This window comes from Mauremys reevesii, linkage group 7 (assembly GCF_016161935.1).
Source record: "Mauremys reevesii isolate NIE-2019 linkage group 7, ASM1616193v1, whole genome shotgun sequence".
NCBI lineage: Eukaryota > Metazoa > Chordata > Testudines > Geoemydidae > Mauremys > Mauremys reevesii.
The window spans coordinates 48,420,768-48,442,470 of record NC_052629.1 but is presented as its reverse complement, the minus strand read 5'-3'; the positions used below and the strand labels follow the sequence as shown (position 1 = coordinate 48,442,470).

The window sequence follows — 21,703 nt, the reverse complement described above, 5'->3', positions numbered from 1 at the left end:
TTACTTTTCTTGTGATGATGTTGCCTTCTTCATCGGTAAACTGTTCTTCTGTTACTGATTCGCCAGGAATGTTTTTTGCTTCCTCACCCTAAAGAATGTGTTATATGATTAGCAATAGAACCTATATTTCTGCAATGCCCACACATTTGTTTTCACACCACTCCAAGCAACAAACACATGCTAGGTTGGATTTTAAGTAACAAAGTATGTTCAAATGGGTTTATCTCACATGGTTAAGGTGAAAGGCTTTCTTATAAATGTGCTAATAGCTGTATTTTAGTACATGAAAGGTGTCCTTAAAGCATTTACTGAGTTTCTAACTTGTTTCTTTTAAGCACTAAATCATGCATCAAACTCCTTGAGCAACAAGTAATTTTTCTGTAACGCTAGAGCGTTGTTGTCTGATTCATGTTCAATGGAAGCAGGAGTTCACAATGGTGTAGTCCAGGGGTCGGCACCCTTTCAGAAGTGGGGTGCCGAATCTTCATTTATTCACTCTAATTTAAGGTTTCGCGTGCCGGTAATACATTTTAACATTTTTAGAAGGTCTCTTTCTATAAGTCCATAATATATAACTAAACTATTGTTGTATGTAAAGTAAATAAGGCTTTAAAAATGTTTAAGAAACTTCATTTAAAATTAAATTAAAATGCAGAGCCCCCCGGACTGGTGGCCAGGACCCCGGGCAGTGTGAGTGCCACTGAAAACCAGCTTGCGTGCCGCCTTCGGCACTCGTGCCATAGGTTGCCTACCTCTGGTGTAGTCTCTAAACAGACATCCATTAAGCTATAAATGCCAACCATTTATGTACAGGAATTCTAAAATCCAAGTACAGAGTGTAAAATTTGGGATTTTAAAAGAAAAATGCACCCAAACAGCCTAAAAGTTCACATGAGAAGAAACATTTCTCACTATTTATAGAATGTACAGAAGTATTTGAAATGAAATCTTGTTGAAATGGAAGCATCTGCCAGCTTGCTGACAAGTGACATAGACCTGGTTCATAGCTCACTGAAGTCAATGGAACTCCTTCTATTGACTTTATTGGACTTTTGATCAAGCACATTGCTTGTGAAACCAGCAATATAGAAGACCAATGTAAGTGACTGTTAAAAACAGGTTTTGGTCCTGTTTTAATACTAGCTTAACATCACTGCAAGGATTATGGGTAAAATTTTCAGTAGCACCTAAGTGACTCAGCAGCCTAAGTCTCTGACTTTTAATGGGACTTAGGCATCCACATTAGAAAATTTGGCCTTTCAGGATAACATTTTCAAAAGTGCCTAAGTACCCACACTTGAGTTCCTGAAATAAATAAATACGCATTTTACTTATGCAAAATGGGTAAGTGAGCATAAAAAATGGTACTCAAGTGCACAGTGTATCTATACAATTTACATTTCTAACATGCAGCAACTCCTAACTCCTGGTCCAATATGAACAATGACTAAAACCAAACAAACTCTGCCTGAAAATACAGACTGCACTAAAATTAGTACCAACATTCTCCCACAAGCCAGCCCCATGGGACCAAGAACTTTTTCCTTCCTCTCACACATATTCCTCAGAAGGTTAGGGGAAAAACATAAACCTTGAGTAATGCTGAAGGTCAGCAAACTCGGACAAGGGGCACACGTGTTCCAAAGCAAAGGCTACTCACCCTGTCACACTAGCCCTTTCTCACTGATTAAAACTGATGGGCTGTTAACTCTAGCACCTCAGCTGATCTCAACTGCTACAGTATCTTCTTGCCTGCATATTTATACCTGCCTCTGGAAATTTCCATTACATGTATCTGACGAAGTGGGTACTCACCCATGAAAGCTTATGTTCCAATACATCTGTTAGTCTTTAAGGTGCCACAGTACTCATTGTTGCTTTTCACATAAAGAGAAGGGCCATCTCTAAGGTGTGCAGGACATAAACCATTTAGGGATTTATAGGGCCAAAGCAACATCTTGAATTGCATGTGGACATGAACTAGAAGTCAGTGCAGGTGTCAGAACCTAATATAATATACTTCCTACACAAAGCTTGGCTAAATAACTAAGCAATCATTTTCTGCACTGGCAGAAATTTTCAGATGGAGATATACCAATCTCCTAGAACTGGAAGGGACCTTGAAAGGTTGTTGAGTCCAGCCCCCTGCCTTCACTAGCAGGACCAATTTTTGCCCCAGATCCCTAAGTGGCCTCCTCAAGGATTGAACTCACAATGCTGGGTTTAGCAGGCCAATGCTCAAACCACTGAGCTATCCCTCCCCCCTGCTGCTGGTGGAGCTCCATGCAGAGTGTACTACAGTAATCCAGTCTCAATGTGACTGTAGTGAAGCTCTAATGAGAAAGAACAAATAAAAAAACTGGCTTAGGCATAGATTACAAGCTGCACATTGAAGTGAGGAATGACAAAATGGGCCCACTGTGGCACTCTCAAGAGGGAAAGTACCCACCTTGGTGGGTCTTTCATTTGCTTTGGTTATCTTTCTTCTCCTGCCCTTCTCAAAGGCAAGATGACTTTTTAAGCAGGATATGCCCATAGCAAGTAACTGTTGCCTGCTGTGTTGGTGGCCATGGGGCTGGGAGGTGGCAAATGGTTTGACAAATATTTTATGAACTGAAATTTGTGGTGTATTTTCCAGCCACTGTTAGAAATACAGGGACAACAATACCCTTAAGTTTCAGAGATGAAGCCGGCTGGGAACTGATGGTAAGATCTATTATGCTTGGCACTTTTGCAACTGTCTTTTAGACCAATACATTTTATTTTTTAAAACCATGCAGTCCGTTCCAGTGTAAAGTAATTAAAATCCATAACAACAAGCAATGTAGTCCAGTTAAAGGAAAGTAGAGACTTAGGAAACCTAAGATGTATTCTCAACTCTAGTGGTCACTTGCAGGGGTGCCATTGGGGAGGGGAAGGCAGAGGGAAGGTCTCTAGCCCCCTCCCCCGCCCCGAGTTTCCTAGGGGAGGTCCACTCACCCTAGCTCCAGACGGAACTCTTAACTGCAACAGTTTGAGTGTGATATGTGATGAGTTCTAAAGCTGGGAGCAGCACAACCTTTGGGGCAGGGAGTTGGTTTATAAACAGAGGCAGGGTGATTAAGATAACAAAAGGCTTATCATTAAAGTAAATTAAGGATAATTAGACATGAAAACAAAAGGGTAGGAATAAAAGGTGAGAATGGAGAGAGGTTAATAGTGGTATCCCTCAGGGGTCTGTACTGGGACCAGTCCTATTCAATATATTCAGAAATGATCTGGAAAAAGGGGTACACAGTGAGGTGATAAAATTTGCAGATGATACAAAATTACTTAAAATAGTTAAATCCAAAACAGACTGCAAAGAGTTACGAAGGGATCTCACAAAACTGGGTGACTGGGCATCACAATGGCAGAAGAAACTCAGTGTTGATAAATGCAAAGTAATGCACTTGGCAAAATATAATCCCAACTATACATACAAAATATAATCCCAACTATACATACTAAATTAGCTGAACCTGTCAATAAAGAGAGCTTGGAGTCATTGTGAATAGTTCTCTGAAAACTTCTGCTCAATGTGCAGTGGCAATTTAAAAAGCTAACAGGAAATTGGGAACCATTAGGAAAGGAATAGATAATAAGAGAAAAGTATCATATTGCCTCTATATAAATCCACGGTATGACAACATACAGATTTGGTCACCCTATCTCAAAAAAGATATATTGGATTTGAAAAAGTTACAGAGAAGAGCAACAGAAATTATATGGGATATAGACCACCTTCTGTATGAGGAGTACTTTTCAGCTTGGAAAAGAGATGACTAAAGGGGGGATGTGATAGAGTATAAAATCACGACTGGTGTGGAAAAATTGGATCAGGAATTGTTATTCACATAACACAAGAACTAGGGGTCACCAAATGAAATTAATAGGCAGCAGATTTAAAACAAAACAAAAAAAGTATTTCTTCACAGTCAACATGTGGAACTCTTTGCCAGGGGATGTTGTGAAGGCCAAAACTATAACAGGGTTCCAGTAAGAACTAGATAAGCTCATGGAGGATGGGTCCAGCAATGGCTATTAGCCAGGGTGGGCAGGGATCCAACACTATGTTCTGCCTGTCCGTTGCCTCTGTTTGCCAGAAGCTGGGAGTGGGCAACAGGGCAACTTGATGATTGCTTGTTCTGTTCATTCCCTCTGAAGCACCTGGCATTGGCCACTGTTGAAAGACAGGATACTGGGCTAGATGGACCATTGGGGGCCATTCTGATGTTCTTATATAGAACCCAGATGTATCTGCTCCCCACTATAACCCACTAGACCTCACTCTCCTCCCAGAGCTAGGATAGAACCCAGGAGTCCTGACGGGGTCTTTCTCTCCATGGAGTTAGTAATAAAGTAAGACTATACATAAAAATTTTAAACCTAATCAGTATCCCTTAAGTGACTTGTCACAAGATGTCAGAACATGTTATTAGAGCTGAGTGGGTCTAATATTTATTTAATTTTCTTTCTTTTATAAAGGAATTAGATACAGGGCTCCTGTCAAAAAAAACTAGTTTTCAAATGCCTAATTAGCCCCAAGAATCACGGTTAAAGTCCCCCCCCCCCACCCCGATCTGAAATGGTGCTCCTGGTCACTTGCTATATGACCTTGGGCAAGTCACTTCATTTCTCTGACCCTCTGTTTTCTCCCCTTCCCCCATGCTTTGTCTGCTCTATTTCGACTGTATGCAGTGTTAATGTAGCTGTGTTGGTCCCAGGATACTAGTGACACAAAGGGGGTGAGGTAATATCTTTTATTGGACCATTGGTGAGAGAGACGAGCTTACACAGGGCTCTCATCTGAAGAAGAAAGCTGGTGTCTCTCATCCACTGAACTTGGTCCAATAAAAGATATTACCTCACCCACCTTGTCTCTCTAGTTAGACTGTAAGCATTTTGCTGCTGGGAGCTGTGTGTGTGTGTGTACAGTGCTGAGTTCAGTGGGGTCCTGATCTCAACGAGGGCCTTTAGGCAGTACTGTAATACAAATAACGAATAATAACATCACCACAACTGCCACCATAGAAGTAGGGCTCATAGGAAAGGTAACCAACACACGATGCCATGCTCTTGCCCAGCTGCTCTCAGTTAGCTTTTATACTTGTTTCCTTTCTTACTGCATAAACAGGTGGGGATTTTGTCTGTATGTTTAGATATTTTTACATAAATCAGTGACACCTACTGTGATCAACTTTGAAACACAACATATCAGTAAATGGGAAGACATTTACTACAAGATGATTCCGCTTCAAAGGTATCTTGGGCTCTTAATTAGTTACGTGGTCCTTTAAGCACAATTTAATGATAAATGCAGTGAATACTGAGCAAGTCAGTGTTGATGAAATCCTACGCACAGATTTTTCTTGCTTGTGGGTAGTTAAAATAAATTACAGTAGGGTTCACAGTAGGTAGGGAGATAGATCGGATTGCACTGCATTTTCTAACCCGATGTAGTTATTAAGACGGACATTTACTAGAGAAACCTGTCCACTGGCAGTTTTACTTGCTGTTGTCATGAACATAAAGCAGTGTTGGGTTAGAAAAGCACATTAGATAACCCCACCACAATTGCTGCTTTTTGCCTTGGAAATACAGAACTGGTGCATCCACAGCAGAAGTGAAGAGTAGATTCTTCCTGCTGCAACATGTTTGTATAAAGCTTTATTTTACCCATGACCATTTTAAATCACTGTCACAACATGGAAAGCTTTAGAAACGCAGGAAGAAAAACTTCATATAGTACATTCACAATTAATGGAAGCTCAGTTATATCCTGGGGATTGTACTGAACAAAGCTGTGATCCACGTGCCCCAACTCCAGAGTACAATGAAGGGAATGCTGGCTGGCTTTGCAAACCAGATCTTTGTTACCATACTAGCTGGAGCCAAAGCCAGCATCCTCTTTGCTGCTCTCCAGGGTGAGAGACCCAGGGAGCAGTGTTTTGTTTTCTTTTTAAGTCTTCCAACCAGCTCTATTGATTTTCTGAACTTTTATTTACAGATTGTGTGTGCTCTCAGGGACCTCCAACTGAATGGGGTTATGCAGTCAATGCTGCAGTAATGTGCCTAAGGTTACTGTTGGTTCTGGAGAGCTCTGATTTTCTTTTTTGTTTGCTTTGTTGTTAGAAGGATATTGGTTCATTTTGTTTTCTTTCTATTTTATCTGTTGTTTTTAATGGCAGGGAAGAAGGGTGTAGCTGAATCTCTGTGACCCACAAGAGTAAAATGGAGGATAAAAGCAGAAGGAAATAGACAAAGTAAAAAGATCCTTCAAATATTAACTTTTTGCAAAAGGCTGGGGCAGATGACTCCATAGCAGCAGCAGCAGCTCTAAGATGCCCTGAGTCCTGTTCTCCCACTAACCAAACCCATCATCAACACCTAATCCTGCCAGTCTCAAGATTAAGAACATAAGAACGGCCATACTGGGTCAGACCAAAGGTCTATCTAGCCCAGTATCTTGTCTTCCGACAGTGGCCAGTGCCAGGTGCCCCAGAGGGAATGAACAGAGCAGGTAATAATCAAGTAGTTGATTGCCCATTCCCAGCTTCTGGCAAACAGAGGCTACAGACACCATCCCTGTCCATCCTGGGTAATAGCCATTGATGGACCTGTCCTCTATGAACTTATCTAGTTCTTTTTTGAAGATTCACATTCTTGCAGTTCTTAAGCAGCAGCTGTATCTTGTGGTCTCAAGTTTATGCGGCTGCATTGCAAGAAACAAATACCTCATTAAGGTCATTTTCATTGGTGGGTTCTGTCTACTTGGGGAAGCTTCTTTAATCAGATTCTGCAAGTCTGTCAGCTATGCTGACTCTTACAACTGCTCACAGATGTACTGCTAAAGCAATAGGAAAGTGACCTGGTAAACTTAAGTGCAGAACTGAAAAGAAGAAATGCCTCTGTTGGGGGCAGCAAAGTGATTTGAGATTGAGAACTTGATGATGAAGAAAAAGCTCTATCTACATACAATGTGATTATAATGATAATAAGCAGTTTGACCTAACGGTTATGAATTTACTTTTATGTTCTGACTTGTTAAAATAAACCAGTTACTTCAACAGTTTCAAAAACACCGACATTGTCACATCATGGATGAGGCTGGGGTGGGGGAAATTTAGAGCACATAGTTACTGTCTTATTTATATTGGGTGAAAGTCACCCCACTAGAGAGGGCCCGCTCATGGCTGAATGCACAATGTAAGCCCTTGATGCACGGGTTGATGTGCAGCATGGGCCATGTGCACTGGGTAAAATTCACCCGTAATTCTTGCCACCTTTAGGTTGGTTATATTTTCACTTTCCATAATTAAGTCTCCCCTGAATAATAAGATCACAAGAGTTGCTGGTTTTAGCTTTGTAATAAACTTGCTGCTCAGATCATTCTGCCCTGCTGCATTATTGAAGACTAAGACAAACACCCCTTAGAACCAATTACCTGTTTTCTCACTTCACTATCAAGAAGAATGGAAGGAAAAGAGCCCTGGTTTCTGAATATTTTTGGAAGAAAACAGAACATCCACAACAGTGTCAAGAAGTAAAGGGAATAAAACTTGCAAAATGATGTGAAATTTGAATATCTTGTACAGAAATTAGGTTTTTCATTACAAAATGGTTGTGAAGTGAAATGCAGATCTTTCACATAACTTTCTGCAAGAAACTGATTCAATAATTTTGTTTCTTTAGAATTGTTAAAAAGCATAAAAATGAGTCGCCAATTATTGTAATTATTGAATTCGCTGGGGTTTGGATCTGCCTTTAAATTTTATATATTACATTATATTATATGATAAATGTTATATATTTGTATATTTTATGGCTGAAGCTTCTATTTTCTCCTTGTGTGTTAATTGCCCATACTCCTACACCTCTTTTGTGAGTCCTAGTCACCAAATGATAAACAGGGAAAGGGAAAGGGAGAGGAAAAAAATTCTCTACCATTTTGAGATTAGCCCATGATCTGGTAATATGGGGAGATGTGTCTTACATATTTTGTCTAAATGTATGGTCCAATCCTGTAAAGTGCTACATACCAATGGGAGTTGAGTTTGAGATTAGTCAGCACTTCACGAGATTGTGCCCTTCAATCGTACTATCCTTGGGACAGGGAAATGACTTTCTCCATGTTTTCAACAGAGCACAGCACAATAACTGTACATAACAAATAATAAGTAATAGCAATAACAACAACATATAAAGGAACAAAACAGAAATAAAGAAATGAGAAAGTCAATAAAGTAATTTAGTCCTAACGTTACCTGTGGAATCATGCAGTGAATTCTTTTTCCACAAGACTGAATTTATCCTTAGTCCAGGGGTGATCAAATTTCACCCCGTGGGATACATAGGAACCTCTATTGCTTTTTATGTAGCAACGAGACAGTAACCAATATAAACTACAATAAAAAATGTCACATGTGCAACCCTCTGCACAGCAGCTATTCCATCATGGAGCAGCCAAGCGTGTAATCACCTGCTTTCATTTGCTATTACTGATATGGATAAATAGGACTGAATCAAGATATGGACCCAACAGTAAGAGCCAAATCCGGAAATCCTTACCCAGTTCTGACTCAAGAAAAACTCCTAATGACTTCAATGGAGTAAAAAGTGAACAAGCATGTCCAGGGTGTCCCTATTTGAAGATAACGCACTACTTGCTCCAAACCATAATATATAGGATCAGTAGTACAATGGGCCAGGCAAGTAGTCTGAGGCAGCATGATGTAATTGGAAAAGAGAACATTGGCCTCTGTGGGGCAGTTCAATTCTAGAGCTTGAATTTTTGGTACTTAAAAAAAAATATTGCCCCAGTCTCCTATTTCTACCTATGGCCTCTAAAACAGCTAACCAGTGAGAAGTATTGAACAGAACACAAAGGGACGGAGGGAGGGGAGGAATTCTTTCCTGTACGATAGCCTTTCAAGCTACTGCAGCAGTGTAAAAGCCGTTAAGAGCTCAGGATCTGGCCAGGGGAGTATCGTTGTGCAATGCAGCTTACACTGCCCTATGATGCCCTCACAACAGACCAGTGTGAAAACAGGAACAACATTCTTATTCCTCTCTGGCTGCATCGAATACTTCAGATTACTGCTGTATCGTAGAGATGTACTGAACAGCTTAGAGATTTTGAAAGATAGCAACAGGCTTCTCTCATAAAGATGACAGAAAGATTTTACTCCCATTGGGCTATATCCAGGCCCGCCGCCCCTGCAAGCCTCCATTGGATTTTAAAGAAGGGAGCATGACTGATAAATTGAATAGGTACATAGTGTATGTTATTAAAAATACCACTCTGCACTCTCCTCAAGGGCATGCATCTTGGAGAGATCAATACCTATGGAAAGCAGTGTGTTTGCATATCATAGAGAGGAGGTAGAACTGACCAGTATTAAGAAGACACATGCATTCCCCTTTTCCATAACGTACAAATATTAATCTAAAATGGCAGATTTGAAGTGCCATGAATAGCTGGAATTTATGGTACTAAAGTAACTATTATATCTCAGGTAAATTCCATCACTATAGCATAGGTGCTATATAAGCATGACAGCAGCACTGTCTTTCTGGTCTCATCACTGTTTTTCAATAAAAACTTATAAGAAAATCCTATAAATAACTGAGTATTAAAATTCATGTTTTAGATACAGAATGTTTTGGTCACGTCTACATTACAAGCTAGGGATGTGATTCCCCTACTCGCATACAAATACTGGTGCTAGCTCTCATCAAGCTACCATAAATATAAATAACAGTGTAGTCGTGGTAACATGGGTAGCAGCAGCAGAAGCATGGCTTAGCCATGCCAAATACATATCTGTATTTGTATGCCAGCATGGGAATCACAGCCCTAGCTCATAGTGTTGACATAACCTTTGACTATGTAAATGTTCTAGGGCAGTGGTTTTCAACCTTTTTTCATTTGCAGACCCCTACAGAATTTGAAATGGAGGTAAACACCCCCTTGGAAATCTTAGACATAGTTTGCAGACCTCCAGGGGTCTGCGGAATATCGGTTGAAAACCACTGTTCTATGGTAACGATAACCTTTTGCGGGCCCCTTACGCATAGTCTACTGACACCCAGGAGTCCATGGACCACAGGTTGAACACCACTATTCTAAGGCAAGTAACAGCGAATTATTTGAGCGTATAAGAAAATATACACAACAAATGTATTTATTTACATGACACCACATTATTAATTATTATTATATCTGTGAATACATTCCATCAACATGTTGTTGTAAAAACATCAAACAAGGATTAATCCAAAACCCACTCAAGACTCTCACTGACTTCAATATGTTTTGGATCAGGCCCAAATATCATTAGGGGAAGGGTATTCAAAAGCACCTAAGGAATTTAAGAGCACAAGTCCCATGGAACATCAATATGTCTTATGTTTCTAAATCCTACCCTTAGGAATTACGGAATGTGTTTTACTTGTGATTTAGGCAACTGAAAGAAAGATAAACCAAAATACTTTATATCACACATGCCTTGTGTGCATACATTCTGTTCCATACCAGACATGCTTTTAAAGTGGTTATCAACCCTGTAGAGTTTCATTATATCAACCTATGTCCATATACCATTATATCTCACTATACATAGTGACTGTGTTAATGATGCCATGCAGAACACAATGGCATTAAGAGAGACAAAAATGCAGCGCTGTGTGGTTGTTTTCCACCAGAAGACAACCATAAGCCTAGGGATTATGCAAAGAAAGACTACCTAATATTTTAGTTGTAAATACATACCAGAAATGGAAAGCACATTACAAGAGGGTGTCTAATATGACCAACACTGAACATTAGCACAGCAGTCAAGACCAAATCCATGCCAGTGGTACCTCTAGAACTAAAATCACAGGATACCTTCAGAATCACACGCCGGCGATAAACTCTTGTAGTGATTCTCTGTTCCTCATCTGAGCTCGACTCACTCTGAATCTCAATGTCACTGTCACTAAATTCCTGATAAAGGCAGTTTTAGTATATTTTAACAGCACATTTAAAAGACAAAACATTCTGAGCAGGAACACCCAGGAGAAAGAAAAGGTTATCACAGATGTTAATTCATCCTGTATGTACCATGTATGCGGTGTCTGCAATCTTGCCCATTAATTTATTGTGGCATCTTTTTTGCTCTTTGCTGTGCTGTAGTTTGATAAATATTCCATTTTATCTTAAATGCTTTTAAAGCTTTTTTTTATATGGGACAAATTATGAGATCCCAAATGCATTTGAACAAATGAATCTCAAGCATCTTTTACAAAATATGGATGTGAGAAAAAACAAACAAATCACAAGTTACAACTTTTTGCAAAACTATGCTCAAGAATTAGCAGTTTCAACAAAACCAGTACTAGAAATCTAGGCCCATAATGTTCTGTTAGAGATTGTTCCATTTCCTGCCCGAGAAATCAAAGCAGTTCATGGTTTCTGAACTATGAGCATGACCAATGCCCACTGATATCTTTCCATTGGCTTCTATGAGCACTAGGTAAGGCCCTAAATAGGAAATGGAATCCTAGAAATGGGAGGGGGTGGGCAGAAAGGGATGAAACTGTACTGGATTCATGAGTGTAACAAGTCAGTTACCTCCTGAATGATTAAACAGTAAACACCAGTTAAGATCCAGGGAGATCATAAATAGGTATTTTTCATTTGTAGAATTTTATTGAGTAAATGGCTTTCCCACTCAAAATTTATCTGATTTCAAATTGTATCAAATAATTCCAGGGCTAATTACAAACAGTCTGTATTTATTTAAAAAAAACCTAATAAAGTAATTTAGAAAGATTAAATTGTGACATTGTCTTGGTACAGTATGATGAGTATTCAGACCCCAATGCCCACAAAAATCTGAGCATGTGCACATGTGCCTGTTCTTTGCATACACTGGGATTCACACACTGCCTGTTCTCTGCATACACTAAAGTGTCCACTCCCACAAACCGTGACCAATTTTTTAGTGTGCATACAGATGGCTGTGGCAGTAAAATGAGTGCACATGCTACAGGCACAATGCAGTGGTAAAGACCAGTCTGAAAACTTGGCCAGGTATCAGCCACATTTTTTATGAATCTAGAAATATGGTAATTATCTCTACAATTATTTAATACGACTCTAACGTTGAGAGAGAAAAGGAACAACATTACTTATTAAAATTCTGCTAACTAAATATATTAAACCTCTTCCTTTTTGTCTATCCAGCCCAGCATGTAAAACAAAAGAGTATTTCTCAGAAATGATCTATAAAGCAAAGAAAGCAAGCATGAGAGAGAGAGAGAGAGAGAGAGAGAGAATATTCAAAGGAAAGGAATGCAGATAGGTGAACATCTCAAGACAATACAAACCTATCTGTAATGTGCCAACCACACTACCGCTGCTATCCAAATAAATAAATCAAAGTAGTTTAATTTAATTACAATAATAAAAAGTGATAGGAAACAAAAATGGATTCCCCAAAATCACAAAGATGTTGGAGAAAGAGTGCCATTAAATAAGGAGTTAAAGTATCTTCTTTTAGTTATGATGGAATTTTGCCACCATTACATTTGGAGCGGCCATGACACTGTTACAGCACTCCAACAAGAATAATGTTTAATAGTTCTGCACCTTTTATTTAAGTTAAAATTCATGTGAACCTGATGCTTGTGAAAGGTGCAGCCAGAGCATCTATTCTTTGAACATGGTACAGCTGGGGCAGTGACAGAAGAGAATTCCCTCACCATGCTACTATGTCTCAAAACCATTTTTTGGTGGGTTCTCTGAAGAATCTTTGCCAGCTATAAAGGTGAGAGTTAATGAAACTGTAGTGATGGTTTCTGTAATGTGGAACCTGTTCACTAGGAACTAGGCCATCAACTCATTTCACACAGGCAAGCAAACAGCTACCCAACAGTAATGGTTTGATTTACATCCATGAATCTTCTGGACCAAAATCTGAAATGGTGGCCTAATGATGAAAGCCCATATCCCATTGCCAACTCCCGATCTCTTTCTTTATGTCCCTTTCCATCCTCAATGCCAAATGGCTTGTTTTGTGCAGTAATTGAAATTGTGCAGTAATTTTTTCCTGAAGTCCACCTATTTTCCCACTCAGACTATGATTTTTTTTTCTTTATAGATCACTTCTGAAGAATACCTCCCAGATATATTATAGTGGAAATTCTCCTTGTCTTTTCAAGTGAGTATATGTGATAGCTCACTTAACTACTGATTACAAAACATTCAGATCAAAGAGATTAGAAGAACCCATGTCTTCACTGATGTACCATAACAGTAGAGTCACTAGTCTGGTAGTCTTACAAGGTTTGAGAGAGACTCAGAAATCACATAGCTCTGCAGTATCCAGCTTATTCAAAGGTTGTGTCATTAAGGTGACTCAGTTGTTATTGGGGGGGGGAGGCGGGGGAGAGAGCTTGAGAACTATCACCCTCTCCTGGATGCTACAAGAGAAGTGCTGAAAGCAGTCTTGAAAATATGCACACATTTATTTTTCCCACACTCCAGCACAGAATCTTCAAAACTGAACAGAGCCCGAGAATAAAAAGTGGCCAACTGTCTGTTTTCTGACACTTGGGTAACCACCTGGTGGAAACACAAGTAGAATTAAGGGTTTTTACAATATTTTTGTTTAAATTTTTTTAAATATAAGGAGAGGCATTTGGGTCTAGTGCACTAAAAATGAATCTGGGAGTCAAGACTCCTGAATTCTGGTGCCTATTATGCCACTGATTCGATTTGTGGCCTTGGTTAAGTCACTTATGCTGCCTGTCTCAGTATTCCCATTTTTTTAAAATGAGGACATCAATACAGTCATAAGTTCTGATGCGAAGTCCACTGAAGTAAGTAGGAATCACCCCATTGATTCGACTAGCTTTGGATCAGGTCTTTACAGGGGTGTTGAGAGAATTAATTAGTTAATACCTGTAAAGGACTTTACAGCTTAGATGTGTCACAAACTAATAAATAAGAATGAAATACAATAGTACAATACATAATTGCTAAGAATGATTATGTTACCGTGTATAAAGGGACATGGGGTGAAACAATTAGGGAGCACTTTAAAATGAACTACATTTAAACTAATTCATTGTATCATGTTATGAAAAAATTTAGTACATATTACAAATAAGAAAATTACATTGCAAACAAATTCCAAGATATATTTAAATGGATCACTTAATATTTATAATTCCTTAATCTACTGCCCTCAGTAAAACAGAATCCCTGTATAGAGGACAAAGGGAGATGGAAGGAACTCCAACGCATCTGCCCTGAGATTTTTCTTAGCTATTTTATAGCTCATTAGCTCCCTGGTGGCCTTATTGTTTATCAAATGGCAACCTTCCAGCTGTTGGGCTTCATCGAACAGAATTATTGTGCTGTAAACAATTATTTGAACAAACTTAATTAGGCTGCAGGAAGGAAATCAGCTGTTGAGAATTGCACTAAAATTCCATCTTGAGCAGACAACTGGCTGGAAAGATGCTGTGGGTGGAACACCCACATGCCCAGTAAGTATTTAGTGACATGCAAAGTAGGCAATGTAAGACTGAAGGGGAGGCGGTAGACCACACCTATCACTAGATGGAAGAGCATGTCCTCTCCTAGAGAAGTTCTTTGTACACTGGTAATTCTCTATAGACCTGTGCAAGAACATACAGCTTGGCCTTGTGCATTTGCAGTGTGAATGAGTGTGTCAGGGGAACAAAGCACAAATAGGTTACATTTCGCCAGCTAGATAAGGTATTTTCCTGAAAATGAATGTAGTGAAAAAACAGGCAGGGAAGATTCTCTGCCCCGCTCTGCTCGTTTTGATGGCTCAAAGAACAGAAACCATCTGCATCTCTCCTGTAGAAATAGAACCACGGAAGCTAGCTCCTGGCACCACCCTTGACACAGCTACCAGCATAGCAGGCATGTCAGGGATGGGAAGAAGACATGGTCCACGGTGACTGTTGCTAGCTGATGCAGCTCAGAGCAGCCAAGAAGGCAAGGCTGGGTACCAGGCAGAGAATTACAGAGCCATAATTGTCTCCTTGATGCCCCCCAACGCTTTTTCACCCTTGCCATTTATATGTCAAAACTCGGTGGTTGAACCATTATTTTCCATTATTGTAATTTAGTAAATTAATCATACCAAATTGATGTTAAAAGGGAGAAAAATGAGTTAACAAAACAAATTTCACTATAAGTTTACAAAACTTTATGTCGATTAATATGTATTCAGCTAGGAGATTAATAATTGCAGGACCATACCTTTTGTTCAGACGTTGCTGTTCCCACCTCTTCCTGGATGTTTGCTCTTGGCTTGCTATCTTCAGGAGTTTTCCAGCTCATCTTCTTCATGCTGACAGGCACAGAGGTTTTAGGCTCTTCTACTGTTGGCTTGCTGGTCTCTTCTAAAGATTTCTGATATGATGTTAATAATGTTTGCTCTTCAGTATGGACAGAGCTTCGTGTTTTTGGTTTCAGAGTTTCCTTGTCACTCTGTTTTCCCACTTTGTTCATGGACTCTTGAACATAAGATTTAGTCTTTACTTCTGTTGTAATTTCTGTGCGGCTTCCATTGGCTTCAACTTTCCCAGTTTCTCCTTTCAGATATGAGGTAATAGAATCCCTACATTGGTCCGGGCTACAAAAGATAAACAACAGACAATCACACAATGTTCAAATCGCTTTCAGAAATGCTAAACAATTAGCTTGCTGTCAAGATGCCTGTATTTTCAGTTTGTACTTTTTAAAAACAAAGAAGCAAAGATTTAAATGTAGTATGTAAACATCAAGCTATTTAATATTCCTGTATTGGGTACAGTAGTTTCTGCCTGGGTGGTCTCACTTGCAAAGGCATTGAGAATGTATAGTTTCTACTGAACACTGAAAATCAGGTCACATGTTTTTATTCTAAGCCCTTTCCAGTTAGGGGGAAAAAAGGGGGAAAAAAAGAGGAACAAACAAGGTCCACCAACATGGCCTTATGAACATATGAGATATATACTCACCTGACACTACTGGTTGATTGCTACTTACTACCTTGAAGTTTCTGCCTGAATTTAGCCATATACCTCAATATATCACTGATGCTCAAATAATTAGCTCTTTTCTGAGAAAACTACAAAGTTGGTAAATAAACGGTATCAAGTTGCTAATGAAACAGAATAAACATCCTGCTAACAAGACATAATTACACATTTAAGTATTCTGTCTGCAATTCATTTAATCAGGTACAATATCTCCTGAATTAGGTATATTTCTCAATTAATCCAATTTATCTCTGGATAAATCATACCAATATTAGATCATTCACATTGCAGTATTGAATTTCTCATCACTTAAATCCTACACCCACTGAAGTCAATGGCAAAACTCTCAATGAATTCAATGAGAGAGGATCTAGTCCTTAATAAGTATCTCAAAATGTTTTAAGTCAGATCCTCACATGGTGTAAATTGGTGTTGCTCTACTGAAGGCAATGGAGCTCTGCTGATTTATACCAGCTGTGGATTTTGCCCCTTAAATTGATATCTCTCAAGGTACAAATCAAGAACCAAGGATCCAGCCTAAATATCAAGTTGAGGAGCTTGGTAGATACAATGGGCAACAGCAATAGTAGCTTTTTCCACCCCACCACCACATATGAAATATCAGACATGGGACTACAAAATCTTTCAAGAAATAGACAATGAATGCCCTTGGTTCAGTAAAGCAATTGACCCTTGGAAAGCAGACAATCTCTTGTGCCCCACTTTTAAAAAGGTGTGGTAGGCTGATGTGACAGAAGTTATTTCATATAAGCATCTTATTTATAAGATTAATTACAATCCTGAAGAATTTGGGATATGGCAAAAATTAACCCCTGGTGGAAAAACAAAGATATACAAGCAAGAGGAATAGAGATTTAGGGAGTGGTGTGGGAATGGAAGTGGAGCAGTGCAGGACTCTGCTTTTATAAAGTGTTTATTTATTGTTTGTCCATAGTTCATATTATTCTTCTGTATAAATCTGTTTAATTGATTTTAAATAAAAATACATTTACTTTTAAAAAATCGAAAAGAAATATCAACAACACTGGAAACACCTAGCTCTGAAACAGACATATTAACTACCAATCCCAATATATTATTTCAGAGACACTTAAGAGTCAAATCTACTTATTACTGTTATTATTATTATTATTATTATTATATTTATTCATATTCTGTTAGTATCAACAATGTGGTAAGCGCTGTCCCTGTCCTGAAGAGCTTACTATCTAAGATTTCTTGTGAAGAGGAATTGTTTAAAAAGGGATGCAGCATAGTCATATTCCTACAAATTATGACAATGCAGCAAAAAAAATGACAAACAGGAAGTGAAGACTGGTTGAAGGGAAACTCCAGAAAGTGCACTTGTTGCATGATAGCCAGTGAGCTTTACACTTTTGTTCAGGAAATGAACTATAGATCATCATTTAAGTACTAGAGTAGTTCAAGCACATGGTAGAATGAATACATTTTACTGGGATTGTACTCTGAAGTATATTACTGCAGGCTTGATTATTATTTGTGCTTGAGTCTTTCTGTATGGGAGTGGAAATGCCATGAATGTGGTGTTTCCTTCTATGATATTTCTGCATAAATGGCAGGGGGGTTGCCCTCCCATTCCTCAAAATCTGCTGGTCTTTGGAGATCTGAAGCAGGCATGAGACATTCACATAGAGGCTCCTTTGCTTTGTACAGCTACCCTGGGATACTAACACTGTTGGCCCTAGTTCCACATTACGGAGAGGAAAACAGCACAACTTACTTCTGGCTTAATTGAGTTATAGAAGAGAACCCACGAGAGCAGGGCACAGACACCAATTCATTTGTGGATGTGGAAGGGAACACTGGGTAGGGGCATTAATAAATAAACAATAAGCTAACCATACTTAGAGTATGTCTACACTGGAGCTGGGGGTGTAATTTCCAGTGTGGGTATACACACCTGTGTTAGCTGTGATCAAGCCAGTGTGCTAAAATAGCAGTGGAGTGGGTTAACCAGCCAAGTATGATCCTGACTGAAACATAGGTGTATACTAGGGTGGTTAATCTATCCTGCTACTTGTGCTACCATGTCACACGGACATTTTTAGTATGCTAGCTTGATCAGTGCTAGCACAAGTATGTCTACCCAAACTGGGAATTACACCTCCAGCTCCAACATAGACAGAACCTCTGTTAATTACTTTTTTCAGTGTTGTGGTGACATAGACATAGCATTTAAAAGACAGTCTATTCTTAAATACCATAGTCTAGGGAATATTGGTTTTTAACTTTTTATTTTCACTGTCTTTTAAATAACTAGTGAAGTTCTCGCTTTCTGTGAGGATGGCTAAGCCTGTTGTATACCATCATTTAAGACAGCTATTATATTTTACAAATTATTTAAATGTTAGCTTTAGATATTTAGTTGTCAGAAATTTTTTTTAAGTAATCCTAATTCTAAAGCTGTCAATGGGAGAGAAGCATAGTTGCAAGATATGTATTAAGGGTCTAATCAGTTGACCTAAATGATTTTTGGAGTGTTTCCACTGGCTTCGATGGGCTTTGGATCAGACCTTTATAGAAAACGTAATCTACATCTAACAGAAGATAAAGCATAGTTATCTGACCCAAATGATGATAGGCATTTAAAAATATATATATTTTCTTGGACCTTGCTGATAGTGTTCCAGACTTGTGTAAGAAATGCAAATACATTAAAACCAAGCTATGAATTTGAATAACTTCAGAATAATTTTTTTAGAAATCTAACATCTGGAGGTGAAAATGACATTGAAAATGATTTGTTTGAAGACAAACATCTATATTCCAGATCCTTACCTATCATCTAGCCGATCTAGTAGTTCACCACTTATTCTGCGTCCAGGCGTTGGTGGTTCAACATGGACACTTGATGCCTCACTCTGCCAACCTGTAATTGAAGACATTTCCTGTTCTGCTTGCTGAACATCTTTAAGAATAGACCACACTTTTTCTTCCGTCATCTCCTCAGACTCAACTCCTTCTTCAAGATGAATGTCCTCAAACAGAGATTTAAGCTTTTCTTCTGTCATCTCCTCATCAGTACCAGACTTTTCTCTCTCATGCTGTTCAGTTCTCACTCCTGTTTGACTAGTCTCTTCACTCTGTATTTGTTTTGAGTACTTAGCATCTTTTGATATCCCACCATAACTACCAAGATACCGAGGATAATCATTCAGGTCCACTTCCTCCAAATGGCTCTGGCCTACAGACATATCTTTAGGTGCTCTTTCTTTAGGTACTGAGAAATCAGGTTTGCTGTCTTCCAGTGAAGTATCTTCTTCAATCACCACTGGAGGTCCTGCTGCTGTACCGTCTAGATTTCCCTGTGAAGTCACTAACGCATCACTCAGTCTACTAGGAGTTCTAAGGGGTGACTCTATACTAGAGGTATCACTAAAGAAATCATCTTGATGGAAAGGGGTGGGTGGCACGAAGCGCAACCCAGTGGGAGTTTCCAGTTCCACTTGAATGGTGGGATAACCTAAGGAAGACAGTACATTTGGACTGACTGGAATGAAGTATGGAGCAATACATAAGTAAACATATAAAATGATTGATGAATTATAGAAAATATTAAAATATTAAAATGAGATGTTGTAGCCATTTACATGTGAATGTAAATTTGATAGATTTATTGGTTTACCCTAAATGGATGCAACACAAATTAGAGTAGCTAAAATGGCTAGTTGCTAAAATCGTGGCAGCTATTGCTCTTGACTTCTTCAGAAATCAACACTCTGTAAAGGTTCTAATGAATGGTTTTGCAGCCACCTTAACATTTTTATAGCTATAGCACACTGACTCATGAGCAAGCACATGGAATAAATATGGATAGAGTTGGTGGTCCTTTATAGCTAACATTATATTTTGTGGCCAAATTACGTAACACTCTCTCTCTTTGTTTTAGTTCATGCAAACTTGATTAATATAATCTAAAGGAAGAATCTGATCATAATGCTGGACAGCCAGGTTGTGTTGTGTGGCATGTATGTGTGTGGGGTGAGTGGGTGAGGGTATTTTTGTTGTTGTTGCAAATATCTATGTCTAAAACAGATCCACATTTTTAATATCCTAGTTTTAAAAATTACACAATACTTACAATACTATGCACTAGTATACTCCAATTTAATCATTGTGCCACAAAAATATAATTGTTAAGGAACAAAGAATAGAAATGAATCTCAGTGTGGCTAGGAAAGAAGAGTAGATTTTAAAATACAGCAGAATAAAATCTAAAAATAAAAAGGTGTCAGAAAAAAGGATTACAGAACACAAACACCACAGGGGAAGAATCTATATAAAAATTTCTGGTACAGTAAAATTATATAGATGAGAGGACTGTAGTGAGTAAGGAGATCTTGGTGATCTTGGAGACTGAGGAGATCTTGGTGACATGGGTACAATCAGAAACACTGATCAAATAAAGAGAGAAAAGAAAAGATAAGTAATGAAAACATGGGAAAAATCATTCTCAAGGATTAGACTGAATACACACAAATGAATGACAATGAAATGTAAAATTTACACTCCAGTAAACAAATATTAGGCTGAATATCCTAGTAAAGGAAGACATGTTTGGGGGTTAAGTTGACATTGTGGTGCCTGTTGAAGGAGGTGTATCAACAGGATTTTTTCTGAATCAGCTGAGAGAAAGGTAAAGAGCGGTCTGGTCTTGGTGAGGAAAGGAAATTCGAGGAAGGTGAGGAGAAGAGAAGAGGAGAGACAAAAGGAACTGTGGAGAAGCACATTTTCTTTATAATAAACACTGCTGCTACGATTAAAAGGTGCAAGCAACATTTCAAGAGGAACTTTCTTAAAATGTCAACAGAAAATTATTTCTGCAATGCAATGATTCAATGGCCAATGCTGCTGCTTAATAATGGAGCATATTAAACTTATATAGTCTAATAATCAGAAAATCCCAATATAATGCAGGAAGAAGATTAAAACATCAATACACATTTGAAGAAAATATATGCAAAAGAAGATGTTTTGTACATAAGACTTGAATTGTATATAAGATTTTAAGATTGGCAGGGTTTTAAATCAGAGCTGAGGTGACCAGTGCCACCAGTATATTTTAAAGATAATTTCAAAAAAGAAATAGCAGCAATTAGTGGCTCCACAGGACCAACACAAAGTATATGTTTGCTTATTGCCATTCTGTTGTATAATCAGAACCCCATTTGTCCTGCAATTCTTGACTTACAATATCTGGCTCAAAATTAACCCAAATTACTCTGTAATTATCTTGTATAGTTGTAGAGTGAAAACTATTACAAGTTTCCACTTATGTAAAATTGATATTTTCTCATTCAAAAATTAAACACTTGGGTTTATATTGCCATTTTATATTTGGAAAATTATGGTTTAATTTCTGAAAGGTTTCAAGTATATATTATGAATACATTCATTTTTCTCAAAGCTGTATATTAGTAAATTGCAAATTCTTTTAGTGTACATGCCATTACTAAACACTCATTTCTTTTTAGGAGACGATTTCCTAATGCCTAGTGTATGGAGATGAGACTGAAGGATATATTTTTTCCTGGTAGTGTGGGGCACAGTATACCACCATCTACATTACAAATAATTTTTAATGCATGAGCAA

General features: G+C 38.4%; 1 protein-coding gene across 2 annotated transcripts in view; it reads right to left on the bottom strand.

The window, feature by feature from the left end:
• ANK3 (ankyrin 3) overlaps window positions 1-21,703 on the bottom strand; it is a 554,530-nt gene that overhangs the window by 8,822 nt on the left and 524,005 nt on the right. For both annotated transcript variants that reach the window (XM_039480795.1, XM_039480796.1), the window contains 4 exons: window positions 18,889-19,573; window positions 15,305-15,680; window positions 10,910-11,008; window positions 5-88 (listed from right to left, as the gene is read on the bottom strand). In XM_039480795.1, the coding sequence (XP_039336729.1) occupies window positions 5-88; window positions 10,910-11,008; window positions 15,305-15,680; window positions 18,889-19,573 (1,244 nt within the window). The remainder of the gene's footprint in view (window positions 1-4; window positions 89-10,909; window positions 11,009-15,304; window positions 15,681-18,888; window positions 19,574-21,703) is intronic.